General features: G+C 36.6%; 1 protein-coding gene across 1 annotated transcript; it reads left to right on the forward strand.

Annotated features, from left to right (window-relative positions):
• Nucleotides 1-1,672: 1,672 nt before the first annotated feature.
• On the forward strand, nucleotides 1,673-14,371 carry LOC132632327 (V-type proton ATPase subunit C). Its single transcript, XM_060348212.1, has 11 exons — nucleotides 1,673-1,871; nucleotides 1,940-2,008; nucleotides 2,609-2,736; nucleotides 2,809-2,908; nucleotides 7,795-7,862; nucleotides 8,913-9,054; nucleotides 9,289-9,405; nucleotides 9,588-9,713; nucleotides 13,131-13,214; nucleotides 13,321-13,400; nucleotides 13,985-14,371. Exons 1-11 carry the CDS (start codon nucleotides 1,752-1,754, stop codon nucleotides 14,079-14,081), a joined length of 1,131 nt encoding a protein of 376 aa, XP_060204195.1. The 5' UTR covers nucleotides 1,673-1,751; the 3' UTR covers nucleotides 14,082-14,371.
• The last annotated feature ends 210 nt before the right edge of the window (nucleotides 14,372-14,581 follow it).

Raw genomic sequence — 14,581 nt, forward strand, 5'->3', positions numbered from 1 at the left:
ATTACCAACCTCAACATTTGAGAAGCTAATATACAAGATTGGAATGCGTCGTCTTCGAGACATTAAGTGATGTTTCCAACAGAGGGAGTAAATACGCGTTGCACTATTTTTCCCTTAACCAAGGTTTTGTCTCACTGGGTTTTCCTGGTAAGGTTTTTAATGAGGCAGCAAGTAATGTGTATTACAAATAACTATGTATAATACTTTTCTTTCACTAGAAATTTTTGTTTACATGGACATCCAAGAGGGAGTGTCATGAATAAATGAAATATAGCATATGTGGATGCCGTGTGGCCATCAGTGCTGTAGCAAACTCTTTTGCGCAGGTTTTACTTGGCTTATAAATAGCCATATGTGGTGTAGATGAAAATACATCCCAAAAATAGTAAAAGAAAAGAAATAGTACTACTGCTCGTTTCTCTCACTCTTTGTGCCTTTATTGATTCTTAATTCTAGTACTTGGTTTTATTTTATAACAAATCTTGATATCTAGAGTTCATAAAAACAAATTTGGGTAAAAAATATCCTCCATTACAAATTTGGGTAAAAAACACCCCTCCCGCCATTAAAGTTTTCAAATATACCCCGGTCATAACGGAAATCTCCAACATAACTCGATTTCATTTTTAAACTCGCTCCATTTAAACCTCACCCAACTAAATAAAAAACGCATATGGGTTACCCGCTCCTATGCCTAGTGGCTTCAGATGTAGGATTCAGGAACAAGTTGGTCGCATATGAGTTTTCTGTGTATGTAGTAGGTTTAAAAATAAAATCGGGTTATGATGGAGATTTCCGTTAAGATAGGGGTATATTTAAAAAAAATTCGGACGGAAGGGATATTTTTGACCCAAATTTATAACGGGGGATATTTTTAGCCCTTTTTCCAAAATAGAGGGGCATTTTTGACCCTCTTCGCTTAAAAGTAACCATGTCAAGGGGTGAGGGGTGGGGAAAATTAACATGTATTTCTATGGTCTGTTTAATCTTTTTCAATGATTTGTTTGTTTTATCGTGTATATTAAAGTTCAAGATTTACATTATTCAAGTTCAAATTTACATATTTCAATAATTTAAATGTAATGTATCTTAACACCAACTTCTAGTCTTTAATTCAGTGTCTCACTCTTTTGAGTGTATGTTATCTCAACTAATAATTAATATTTTTTTTCCCAAAAGAATAATGTCAAAATCATCAATTAAACGACCCAAAGGGTTGAGTATTGGGGCAAATGTACAACTTTCATTCGAATGTGTATTTTTTCAATCAAACCCCCTTATTTTTTGGGTCATTTGCACTTTTGTCCTGATTTTGTGATCTGTCTTCTAATTTTTGCCCTCAACACAAATAATTTATTTGTGGGAAATAAGTTTATATTTTTGCTTCATAATATATCACGCGTTACGTCAGATCCCTTAAAGAACTTATGTTTCGCTAGACATAAGTTCGATTTTGAAGGTAAAAAATTTAAAGACTAACCCATTTGAAGGAAGGACAAACTGTGCAATTTGTTTTTATTTTTTAACCAGTCATAGTGTCATGTGCTCTTCAATTGACACCACAGATTCAAACAAGAAGGTGGGGGTGTTTCTGTAATTCTGAAACAATTGAGATGGTGCTTGCACACATGGACACAAGTCAGTCATAACTACATAAAGCCCTTGGGACTAAAAAAATTTCAACGACTCGTCCCTATATTTATCTGGTTTTGTTTCTGCATCTAATCAATTATCAAAGCAACTGTGTAAGAATGGCTTCTCGGTACTGGGTGGTTTCTCTTCCGGTTCAGCACAACTCATCTACTACTTCTCTATGGAGTCGCCTTCAAGAATCCATATCCAAGCATTCATTCGACACTCCTCTTTATAGAGTAAGCTCTCTCTCTCCCCTTCCCTCTAACATTCCTATTTTACTGAGATCTGCCATTTTCCTCTGCAGTTTAACATCCCTGATCTCCGTGTCGGTACATTGGATTCGCTTCTAGCTCTCAGCGATGATCTCGTCAAGGTCTCTCTCTATACATTTTGATAATTCAGTTGCGAAGCATTAGTAATTTGTGATCTATAACGGATTATTGTCATTTTCTCGTTTTTAGTAGCTATTAACTGCAATTGGGGAAGGGAATAGGTACAACTTGATACAATTGGCAAAAACTGTATTTAGGAATTGAGAAATTTAGCTATTTAATGTGTTCTGTATTGTGATCTATAATGGATTGTTGTATTTTTTCTCCTTTTTAGTAGCTACTAACTGTAATTTTGCAACTGGAGAAGGGGATAGGTAGGACTTGATTATCAAAATTTAGGAATCGAGAAATTTAGTTATTGATTTGAATCTGATGTGGAAATTAGCGTTTTTTTTTTTTTCTTTCTGTTTCTCTAATTTTGATGTGTTCTGTATGTCAGTTGCGAAGCACTAGTCATGTGTGATCTATAATTGTTATCATTTTCTCATTTTTAGTAGCTATTAACTGTAACTTTGCAATTGGGGGAAGGGGAGAGGTAGAATTTGATTATCAATGGGCAAATCTGTACTTAGGATTCGAGAAATTTGGTTTTTGATGTGGTATTGATGCGCATCTGATGTGGAAAGTTTGAATTTTTGCAGTCAAATACCTTCATTGAAGGGGTCTGCTCGAAGACACGACGTCAGATCGAGGAATTGGAGAGGATTTCGGGGGTTCTCAGTAGCTCTCTGACTGTGGATGGGGTTCCTGTTGACTCATACCTCACTAGGTAATTGCCTAATTTGACCGCTTTCAAGATTTTAACTTTTTTCCTGACAAAAAAATTTGATTTTGGTTGTAGGTTTGCATGGGATGAGGCAAAGTATCCAACAATGTCACCACTTAAGGAGATTGTGGATGGAATTCACAGCCAAGTTGCCAAGATTGAAGATGACCTTAAGGTATCTATTTTGTTGTGTTATCTGAGACCAGTAATTTTTGTCAGGAGCAGTATTGTGTATGAGAATCTCAGAGATCTTATCTAATTTTCATTTTTGGTTGGGTGGTGATGGTGGTAGGAATTTCCGTTTCAATGCTCACATAAAATATTCGCGATACAAGTTATGATTAGGCCAGTATGTTTAGGCATGGTGAAGTAAAATGAAGAAATAGCTCTAGTATGTAAACAGAGAATGGAGATTTTGAAGGAAACAAGAACACCATAACTAAGGGAGAAAGCAAAGATGAATTATCATTCCTTAATTTCACTTTTGGCTGAGGAAGTCTTGTGTTTGCTCTTTACAGAGCTAAATAGGTCCATTTCAGGGCAAATATATTTAACCAGTCATTTTAATTTGTTGATGCTGGCAATCCTTTTTTTTTTCTTTTTATCTTTTTCCATATTTGTTTTATCAACCCTCAAAGTCCTCTGGTTAAATGATTCAGGAGGCTTTTTCTGATTATCAATGTAGTGGACGTCTCTTCTTTATCCAAAAAAGGAGGACCATAGTGGAAAGTAGAGCAATATTGAGTTGGACATATAAAAGAAAGAAAAGAAAATGGAGGGTCTAGGATGTGTGGCACTAGCACTCATGTGAGTCCTCTGGAAGGAGGGAAACTTGAGAGCTTTTGATGAAATAGAGTATAACTTTTTAAATTTGAGGAGTAGCTTCTTATTCCTAGTTTCTTTTGGGTGCACCATGAGAATAATTTGTATAAAAGATTGGGTGTCTTCGGGGAAATCATATCTTTTTTGTAGATTCTACTTTTTGGTACACCGCTTGCATATCGGAGGATTTTCCACCATTGGTAAAATTACATCGTCTTTTCTAACCACTATTCCAGCTTCTGGTCAAACCAAAATATCTGCAAGCTTATTTCTTCTATTCTTCTTAGTAGTAATGGAGTTTGGGTATTGAGTCCCTCCTCTAAGTGTTGAATTCTGCTGTTATGGAAAAGATCTTCTTGTCTTTATTCTTTGTGGTCAGAGTGTGGGTGTTGGGTCCTCCATTGAACATTGAATCTCTAGACACTATCTTTGGGAAGTCTTTGCCATTTCTCTTTCTTTTATGGCATTAGAGTCTAGTTATTAAGTTCCTCATGCAAATATTGCATTTCATGTCATTGTTTCAACAACTTTTTTTGGTTATTCTCAGCCGTATACTCAAGCTACAATGAAAGCTATTGGATTTCTAGTCATTGTTCCATCAACTTTTTTTGGCTACTCTTCAGCCACTTATTCCATCTACAACGAAAATCTCCCCGATATTGCGTCACCATAGCTCTTTTTCTGTAATTGAGAAGTTATTAATTTCTGGGTGCTGCAACAAGCACTTTTCACTTTGCAGTTACTGGTGACCGTCCGGAAGAAAGAATTGTAGCAGTTCTTTCCTTTTCAATGATTGTCTATTATCTCGATGGCATTATTTCAACGATGCTATTCAGATTGGTTTCTTGATAACGCAATTAAATTTTATTAATAAAGGGCAAAAAACAACTGTATAAAAGTTGTATACCAGCAGCCAATGTTGCTCGGACTCTTTGAAAATGTCGACTGCTGCGTGTCGAATCCTCTAAAAGTAGTGAATTTTTGGAGGATACGACATAGGTGCAACAACATTTATGGAGAGTCCGAGCAACAAAGCCAGCAAGTATAGCGTTCTGTCACTAATAACTTTTTCAGTATCTTCTACTCGGCATTTTAGTTTTGATTAATTCAAGTTGCTTCACTACCTTAAATTTGAGATAGTGTGTTGAAATTTAAGAGAATTAATGCTGTTGTGTGTTAGAAAATATCTACAACAGCAGTCTATTTTATCCTAGATGGTTGTGTCATAATTAGGAGTTCTGGTATTTAGGGAAGTTTCTTTAATCTAAAATTATTTATTTCATGCGGTGTAAAATATCTTTATTTTATGTAGTGTATACTTGTATATGAGGAGCCCTCTTATATGTCCATAACCAATTTAAGGCTTGTTTAGTATTTTTTTTTTCTCTTTTCTCTTTTTTAAAAAGATTAAGATGTTTCTATGTTAACACATAATTGATTATTAAGATATTGTCTCTAAACCGGAACATTGACTAATTCAAACTATTTATCTCAGCATCTGTGTGTGTACAATTTTTCTTTATGTAGAAACTTTTCTATTATATATAAGTGGCAAAGAGGACGAACACAACATTGACAAATTGTACAAAAAGCATGTATGAGTTGTACACTAAATTTGGACTTATTTCAATTGTACTTGGTTTCTTTCCTTTTTTTCCAGTTGTGGGTCCACTTCATTTAACAAGTACTACTACTTGGTTTGCCACCTATTCTCTGTGCACGTGTATTCCACTTTTACGTTTTTCTTTACTTCTACACTTCATTTTATTACTCTATTATAGAAAGCACATGAAATTTTACTCTAATTAGGGACTAACATGTGTACATTTCAGAAGTTTAACATTAATTCTACCTCTTGTGTGTTTACTTTTTAAGTCCCCACGTGTCCGGAGTGTCTCAATTGTCCTTTCATTTCCTTCATTTGGCATATAGTGCTTTAAATGAAGTGGACCCACAACTAGAAAAAAAGGAAAGAAACCAAGTACAATTGAAATAAGTCCAAATTTAGTGTACAACTCAGATAGCTTTTTGTACAATTTGTCAATGCTGCGTTCGTCCTCCTTTGCCACTTATATATAATATAGTGTACAACTCAGATAGCTTTTTGTACAATTTGTCAATGCTGTGTTCGTCCTCCTTTGCCACTTATATATAATAGAAAAGTGTAAGTTTGACTAGACACGGAGTTTAAAAAATAAAGATAGACTTTTGAATCTTGTGGTTCTAAATTAAAAATGTGTGTAATATAATAAAATATCTTTTGAATCTTGTGATTATAAACTTGACATGTAGGATATTTGAATCGTCAACTTACTAATATAAAAAGAGGCGGACGTAACCAAAATAAGACAAATTTAACAACAATTGAGAAATTAAGGGGAAAAATAAGAGGAAAAGAAACAAAAAATGGAGACTCACTAAGGAGAATCGCGGTATCCTTTGCAAAATATACAAACCATAAAGACTAACTAGAGTGAGTAATGCCTTTCTTCTTCACTACTCCGGTGGTCTCTCACCTTTCTTCTACTTCTCTGGTCTTCACTCGCTCGATCTGATTTTTCTCTGAGCTTCTTGGTGGCTCATATGGTTGGTACTTTGAATTTGAGATTTTCTTTTAATTTTTCCTCTTTAAATTAGAGTTTTGCTATTAATTTTGGTAAGTTTATTCTACAAATTTCTTTGTTAATTAGATCTAACGCAGTGTCTCAATTGTCCTTTCATTTCCTTCATTTGGCATATACTCCCTCTGTCTCAATTTAAGTGTCTAAGTTTGACTAGACACGGAGTTTAAGAAATAAAGATAGACTTTTGAATCTTGTGGTTCTAAATTAAAAATGTGTATAATATAATAAAATATACTTTGAATCTTGTGATTATAAACTTGACATGTAGGATATTTGAATTGTCAACTTACTAAATATAAAAAAAGGCGGACGTAACCAAAATAATACAAATTTTAACAACAATTGAGAATTTAAGAGGAAAAATAAGAGGAAAAGAAACAAAATATGGAGACTCACTAAGGAGAATCGCGGTATCCTTTGCAAAATATACAAACCATAAAGACCAACTAAAGTGAGTAACCAAATTAATCATGTTGAGCCTCGTGCATCGCACAGGCATAGTTTGCTAGTAATAGATATAAAAGTCAAATAAAATAAAAATCAAATATTATATCCAAAAAAAATATTGGAAAAATATAATTTTTATGGTGTTGGAAAAACTATCATTTTGATGAAAAAACAACTAGCGGCGGTGGCAGCTGTGGTGATGATTGTGAGGTGGTGCCTAGTGGTGGTCGTTATTGGTGGAGGAGGCTAATGCTGTGGTTGTACAATGGTGGCTGGAGATGGTTGTGCGATAGAGGTGTTGGTGGTGGTCAAGGTGGATAGTGGTGGTGGATGCGGTGGAAGTGGGTGGTGGTGGTTGTGCATTGGAGGCTAGTAGCTGATGGTGGTAGCCGGTGGTTGGCGGTGATAGTGTTGCTTCGGTAGTTGATAGAGTAGTGGTAAAATTTCACATGAATTTTTAAATAAAAGTCTTAATGATTAGACTTTGTACCAAATCTGAATAAATAGGCATATTCTGAGCAAATAAGCGATTGTAAAAGATTTTAAAAAATGCACTAAATGGATTCAGATCTCCATTAAGTCGAACGGGACCTAAGACAATTTTTCTTTTCTTTTTTCTTTGTTATCCTCTATGATTTAGATGGCCTGACCCTATTGGCCGACAACCCTTATGTCTAATTTATGTGCACATTTCCCTTTTGTTTCGTCCAAATTGGTGCTATAGGTCCATAACAGTAATGTGTATTAAGTACTTGTTGAAGATACAGTAAACAACGTTAGTTAAACATTCACCGTTTGGTTCCACTGATTCCTCGAGTGTGCTTCCCCAGAACTAACTATTCCTCCTCAAAACCATCAAGTAATATCATTTTGTCAATTAAGTACAGCCATGGTGGGTTCGAGAGTCTTTGTTTTAAGTTTTCTATGAGATACTTCATTGGATTGAATGTTGACTATCTGGATTTACTACTAACTACTAAGAGCTTTCTAATCACAGTGTGCTGTATTGCTCAAACAATGTCATCCCTTATGATATGACAACAGATGATACTACCTCCTTTTCTGATAGTTTGAAAATTTGTACAGGTTTGATGCAAAATGACGTAAAACGTGCTAATAATTAGATATTTTGATCGTCCTTATAATATCTGTTGGTTATCTATGACAGGTTCGTGTTTCTGAGTATAACAATGTGCGTAGTCAACTTAATGCTATCAACCGAAAGCAGACCGGAAGGTATGTAAGAGATGGGATTCCATTGCAAAAACATACTTCCATTTAATGGATTTATCAGTTTTGAGTATTCAGCTATATCTTATTGATTTACTATCAAAGAAGCTTTACCCACTGCCTACTTGTGGAATTTAAAAAGGAAAAGAGGCAGCTAACTTAAGAAAGGCTATGTTGAAATAGGATTCTATTAGACATGAAATGTTTTCTTTGATAAAGATTAAACACGGAAAATACATCCATGTTGTTTTTGTTAAAGGTCGACAGATATTAAAGGTGGCTTAGTGGTAAGTGCTCAGCTTATGATGTGAAGCGCACATTACGGATTCAAACGCTGCTGCAGGCAAAAACCTGTTATTTAAGTGGAGAAGGGTAGAGGGGTGGGCCCATTATCCACAGAGTTCCAAAGGTGTGCCACTGGCCCTTGTGGATTTCTTGGTTATCAGAAAAAAAAATGTGGCCCTCATAGTATCTGGTCAGCTAGAATTGTACACACACACACACAAAAGGAGGAGGAGGAGAGAGAGAGAGGCTGGATAGAACAGCTACTGTCAAAATGTACCTAAAATCAATTATTCCTATGACCTAAACTAATTTTGAGTTTACATGTGGTGGTGAGAGATGATTTATTTAAAAACATTATGTGGTGATAGATAGTTTTGCATTAGGTATACTGCTAACTGAATGAAATTTTATGGATTATAGGAACTCCATCTGGATGGGAGAAAATAAAATGCAACATTCCATACAGAGTGCTAGATTCATGTTTGCTAATAGAAACTTTAATATTTTTGGAGAAGATTGCAAAAAATCTGAAGTTTGGTACTCGGTTCTTGGAACTTATCCTTATCAAAGGATTAGGGAGACTGCTCTTCAATGTTCGTTTCTTTGCTATTTGTTGTTTTAATTGGTTAGTCAGTGGAATTTCCTCTGAGATTTGGGGATGCCACGTGGCTTTAAATAATCTTTGGAATTGCTGATCTCGGTTGCTATAATTGTTTTTTAATTTGTATCTATTTGACATTCTAGCTGATGTGCGTGGTGTTTTTGTTACAGTTTAGCTGTCCGTGATCTGTCCAGTTTGGTAAAGCCGGAAGATATTGTTACCTCAGAACACTTAACAACTCTCCTTTCTGTTGTTTCTAAATACTCACAGAAAGACTGGTTATCAAGTTACGAGACCCTGACCGGCTATGTGGTAAGAACTTTGTTGGAAACAGTGTATAGCTTCGTATATCTTCTATTTACTTGGATTGTGTCTCTGCTATGCATTGTGGTTCTGATTGTGGCAATGCATTTTGGATTAGTTTATTCTCCTTCGAGGAATAACTGGATTTCTTCTTTCTGGAATCTGCAAATGTGTTTCTTTCTTTCTGAACTCTTTATAGTGCAATCCCACAAGTTCTACTTTTTCATTTAACTAATTGTTTAGGTCCCCAGATCTTCTAAGTTGCTCCATGAGGACAATGAATATGCTCTTTATACTGTAACATTATTCAACCGTGATGCCGACAATTTCAAGATTAAGGCGCGTGAAAGAGGCTTCCAGGTGAGTTTTCCATACATTTTTCAAGTCTCTCTTCCCCCAGGACTACCCCCACCAGGTCGGCAAATAGCTTTTTAATATGTAAAGTTGTTGTATGTGTGCGTATATATACATTGTGCTGTGGGAAGAACTATTGATAGAGGAAGGCCTCATCTAAAGAGTGTCTTATGGTACATTTGATTCAGGTTCGCGATGTTGAACATAATCCAGAGACACAAGAAAACCGGAAACAAGAGCTGGAAAAACTGATGCAAGACCAAGAGACATTCAGAAGCTCTCTGTTGCAGTGGTGCTATACCAGTTATGGGGAGGTACTCCCCTCTTAAGAACCTATTGGACTTCTAAGCATATCTGTAACATTTTCTGCTAACTGTTAATTTTACGAGATTCATAGACTTGCCTGTGGTACTGGATTTAAATTTGAGATGCTTTGCAGTTTTGAAGGAAATGAAAAAGTTATTTGAGTTTTCATCAGGCAAAAATATATCTAATCTACTTTATATAAGGATCCTTAAGTCTCTTTTGAGATTCATAGACTTGCCTGTGGTACTGGATTTAAATTTGAGATGCTTTGCAGTTTTGAAGGAAATGAAAAAGTTATTTGAGTTTTCATCAGGCAAAAATATATCTAATCCACTTTATATAAGGATCCTTAAGTCTCTTTTGTAGTTTGGGCTAACTTGGGTGAAGTCTATGTTTCATCTCAAGATCACTTTACAGTAAGATGCTAACTTCAATTTTTGACTATTTCAACGGGATGAAATGAGTTTATTCTTCTAGGATTTATGATCTGATAGAGTTCGATGGAAGTGAAATGCTTAGGAGATCAAGATAATATTCCTGACTTTGTCGCGTGAACCTTTGGAATGAACTATAGGAGAGATATAGTAGACCACTCCAGTGGCAATTCAAGCGGTGGCTCTAGAGCCTTGTTGTTGTCCTTGGACCAAGTCTCATCTTACATGAGCAACGTATGAAACAGAGGGAGCACGTTCTAACACTAGGGAAAAGCCTTGGCAATCTTTGTTTTTATTATTTTTGAGAAAGAAATTTATAAATGAATATGGAAAAAATAAATGGAAAACGATCATAACCTATCAACTTATCCCAAAAAGAGGAGTAAAAAGAGACCCCAACCTATCCAGGGTGAAAAGTACTCAAAATTGCTTTTTTATTGTAAGAACTTTAAAAGCCACATAGCTTCCCTTTCTAAATTTCTGTGAGGTCCATAAATGCTTGTGAGGCGCCATCTGAATTCTTGCCGAGAATTCTCAAGCATACAGGAAGCTGAAAAGGAGCCCAGCCAATTCCCAATGTTGTTCCACTGCCTTTCATCCCAAGCAACTATGATACCCCCGCTACTGCCTTTAACACAGCCCAATCAGCCCACCTATTGCACCACAAATGAAACACTTCACCTGCTGTCTAGTCTTCGACTTTTGTTTCCTGCAAACACATGATATCAGCTTTCCTTGCGAACGAGGATTTAATGGTGTCTCTTTTCCCTCTATCATTCGCTCCCCGTACATTCCAGCTTAAGATTTTTAATTTCATCCAGAGACAGAGTGGTACTGCCTGCCCCTAGACTCCATTTGACGTTGGTCCCTCCTATCATAATTTACCCCACAAGTATCTTCCGTTCTCCTTCCTTCTCTTTTCAGAACTGGGTGATGTTTTGTGATGTTGAAGCTGTGCCAACCTTCTTTGTTCCATTCTTACAACCAAACCCAATAGTTCGTGCTCAAAGCCAGTTGCATTACTTCCAAAGGCTGCTTTGCATGCCTTCCCGTAGCAATTTTGGTCCATTTCGATGTTTCAATTACAGTTGGGCTGCTTATCCTGTGCAAGCTTGCTTCAGCTTCATACCATGTTAATGGCAGGGCTCCACTAGCCGATTGAGAAGAGTAGTCTGTGTCGGAGCTTCTTACCAGGGCCGAATCCCTGCTTATTGAAGGTTGTCGATATAGATGGGGGATGCAAACTTGCAGGTCTTGCTTGTCGTCAGCGTCTGAATAGCAGGAGTCTGCAGATAGAACTGGGAAGTTGGTCCCAAGATGGCTGGATTCTGCGTTTTGCATGTCGTCAACTGAGGTGTTGCGAGGTTCAGATGAAAGCAAGTTGAATCTATTATAGTTAGACCCTGTTTTGAGTTCCTTTGCTTTCCAGGCCTGCTTGGTCTTTTTAAATCTGAAATCTCTCCTTTTGGCTTTCTTAACTGGGCCTTATAATAATTTTTTTGTCCAGAATTTGGCCCATGACTTGTGGACCTGCTTTATGGGTATTAACCAAGGGTTTTTTAGGGACCCAAATTTTTTTGCCCCTCTATCTCCTGCGAATGAGGGATTTATGTTGTTGAGAATCCTAATAAACTTGTTTACTACATCTTTACATCCCTCTAATTTGGTCATTGAGGACTAATAATAGCCAGTCACTTGTCCAATATTTAGTCAATATTTGATTTTTGTTACTCAAAAGAAAGGATCAAAACTTTTGGAAACTGGACCTAATGTTTAATTGGAAAGTGAACTGACCATTTGAACACATCTAAAGGGAGTAACAGTGAGGGATGAGCTGTGCTCAGCCATGAAATTCGCATCACGAGGTCAATAAGTCAATGTTTTCCAATCTAATCAGCAGTGACAGCCTGAGTCTTCAATGATGTAGAACCCCAAATTCGTGCTTTCCCTGAAAGCAGTCACGGTTCACTGGTTATCTGTCGCCAGTTTCGTATGATTAAACAAACTTTATGACAGAAAGGTGCACATGGTTCTCAAATCTGTTGGTGCTGTTAGGCGATGATAGTGATAAACCATTCAGAGATGGTAATAAGGAGGCTTTATGGGACACAAGGGTGGGGGAAGATTGGAGAAGGTTCCAAGTTTCTGTGTCTGGTAAGGATATTAGATTCAGACACTAAACCTACACAGGTATGTTCAATTTAGGCTAGTGTATTTTAAGAGTCCATTAGAAAATTAGAAGTATCTATGTCCATATCATAGCAATTCATGCAGATACATTTAGGCTTAGGCGCAATAAAGGTTCCATATAAAATAATTCTACGTAGTGAAACTCTGGAGTTTGTTTCCAGAAATTACCAACAATATCAACATGCAAGGTACAAAGCCAATTTCGGATTGATTTGCACATGCTTTATCATTGAGATATGCGGGAAAGTGGTCAAACCAGGGGGGTAAATTGAACTCGTAATAGATTAGTCCTTCGCAGCAATTTGTTCTTCACTTACCTTCGGTAACTTATCATAAGTTTGTTCCACTTCAGCAAAAGAAGAGTATTGTCATGCACTTTGCATCTTCTCATCGGTTGTCTGTTTAGATAACAAGTGCATGCCTTGACTAGTGGGTTCTAGTGCACACTTCTTTCATATGAATTTGTTATCACTTCAAAGACATTCCAAGGATGTGGAATCATAATCATTAAGTGTATAGAGTTAGCTCCAGTTCATAGAGCAGTTTTGGATTCAATGGAGCAAAGAGCAGGAAAACATTGATTTGGAATTTTACAGCCAATAAACCAAAGTATTAATGGCCTAAGTGTGTGCCCTCTTTGTGATTTCCGAATTCTGACTGTTAGAGGATTCCATCTCGATCTGGGTTCACTATTTCCTTTTCTTTTCTTAGTTCTGATCGATTTATTTCATTTCCAACTCACCCATATCCTAATTGGTGAGATTGAATCCATGTCTAAAAAGTGCTACCATCATTCTACAGGTTTTTAGCTCCTGGATGCACTTCTGCGCTGTGCGTATCTTTGCTGAGAGCATTTTGAGATATGGCTTGCCTCCGTCATTTTTGGTAATTCATTTGAATCCTTTATATATTATGTTCTTCAACTACTCTTTTTGTTGTATGTAGATTATTATCACTAATCATTTACTAAAGAAGTGACATAAATTTTCAGTCTGTTGTATTGGCACCCTCTATCAAAAGTGAGAAGAAAGTACGTTCTATTCTCGAGTCACTCTGCGACAGTTCAAACAGGTATGTGATGAATCCCAATCCTAACCACATTTGATACAGATACCTCCTAGATCTAGTTGCACCGAAACACTATATGTGGAAGAGTTTTATGTGCTTGGGAATGGATGGCAGAAACACCCAAATTCCATGACTCCCTCCATGTTGTGAATGATGCCTCCTATTTGCTCTACTAAAAAGAACTGGTTTTGTAAAGCATGTGGTATTTTTCCACAAGTGACGTGTGTAAAGCTTTGAACACGTTAAGATTTTGCATGTGACTGTCAATGGTGTTTATAATGCCCATAATATTTCTCCCAGTTTCCACCGAACAGGAACATGTATAACATGGATGCTATTTAGCCTGACTATGACTGGTCCCGAGTACATTGACTCCATTCTATCTTTACTTGAGGTTGAAAGTTCTGATAATGGTCCCCTGAGTGAATCGTAAGAAGAACATGCATTTCTTCTGTTGCAATTGGCCACATCTACGTGGATTGTGGTCCTTGGACCTACATGTTTTTCTGCCCAACCTTTGACTGACGATTATTAAATGTTTCTATTACCATGTTCCCCATTTATATTGTTTTTTAATTCTACTGCAGCAATTTCTGGAAAGCTGAGGATGAAGGAGGACTGGCTGCTTTTGGAGGTGATACAGAGGCTCATCCTTACGTCTCCTTCACCATAAATCTTGTTTGAGTTCGAGGAATGGCTTTTGTCTGTCCATTGCAATTGGTTTGATTTTAGTTGCCCATCAACAATAAGGGCAGGTTGCCCACTTGTACAATAGAGAGGATTGTCCATTTTTTTTTTTTAATATTATATGTTTATTGTAAAACATATTTTTTAACTTCCTCCTGCCTCTTTTATGGGAGTTGATTGTATTCCAAATTAGTACTCCACTGGATCGAATATTTTAATGATATTTTGCTACGTATTGGGAGCCTTTTTTCCATTGAGATAATAAATGTAATTTGTTCTTGTTTTAAGCGTGTAACTCGTTGTTGCTTTCTTTAAATATGGTCCCCTTTGGCCTATGTTGCATTTTCGTGCTTGGCTAGCTTGATCATTGAGAGTCGAGTGATGCCATTGGTTTCTCGATTGTATGAAAAGTTTTAAGCACCTGCCAATTGCCAAAATAACTAACAAAAATACGTTCAACCCCAAGAAATCATAAAATTGACCAGTTTAACACTGGC

The sequence above is a fragment of the Lycium barbarum genome, chromosome 3 (genome assembly GCF_019175385.1).
Source record: "Lycium barbarum isolate Lr01 chromosome 3, ASM1917538v2, whole genome shotgun sequence".
NCBI lineage: Eukaryota > Viridiplantae > Streptophyta > Magnoliopsida > Solanales > Solanaceae > Lycium > Lycium barbarum.

Bases quoted from the DNA above. Each gene is read 5' to 3' on its own strand.
- LOC132632327 (XM_060348212.1), top strand. From the start codon at position 1,752: ATGGCTTCTCGGTACTGGGTGGTTTCTCTTCCGGTTCAGCACAACTCA. The intron at 9,714-13,130 runs GTACTCCCCTCT...ATCATTCTACAG, and splicing joins GCTATACCAGTTATGGGGAG to GTTTTTAGCTCCTGGATGCA. The intron at 13,215-13,320 runs GTAATTCATTTG...ATAAATTTTCAG, and splicing joins GCTTGCCTCCGTCATTTTTG to TCTGTTGTATTGGCACCCTC.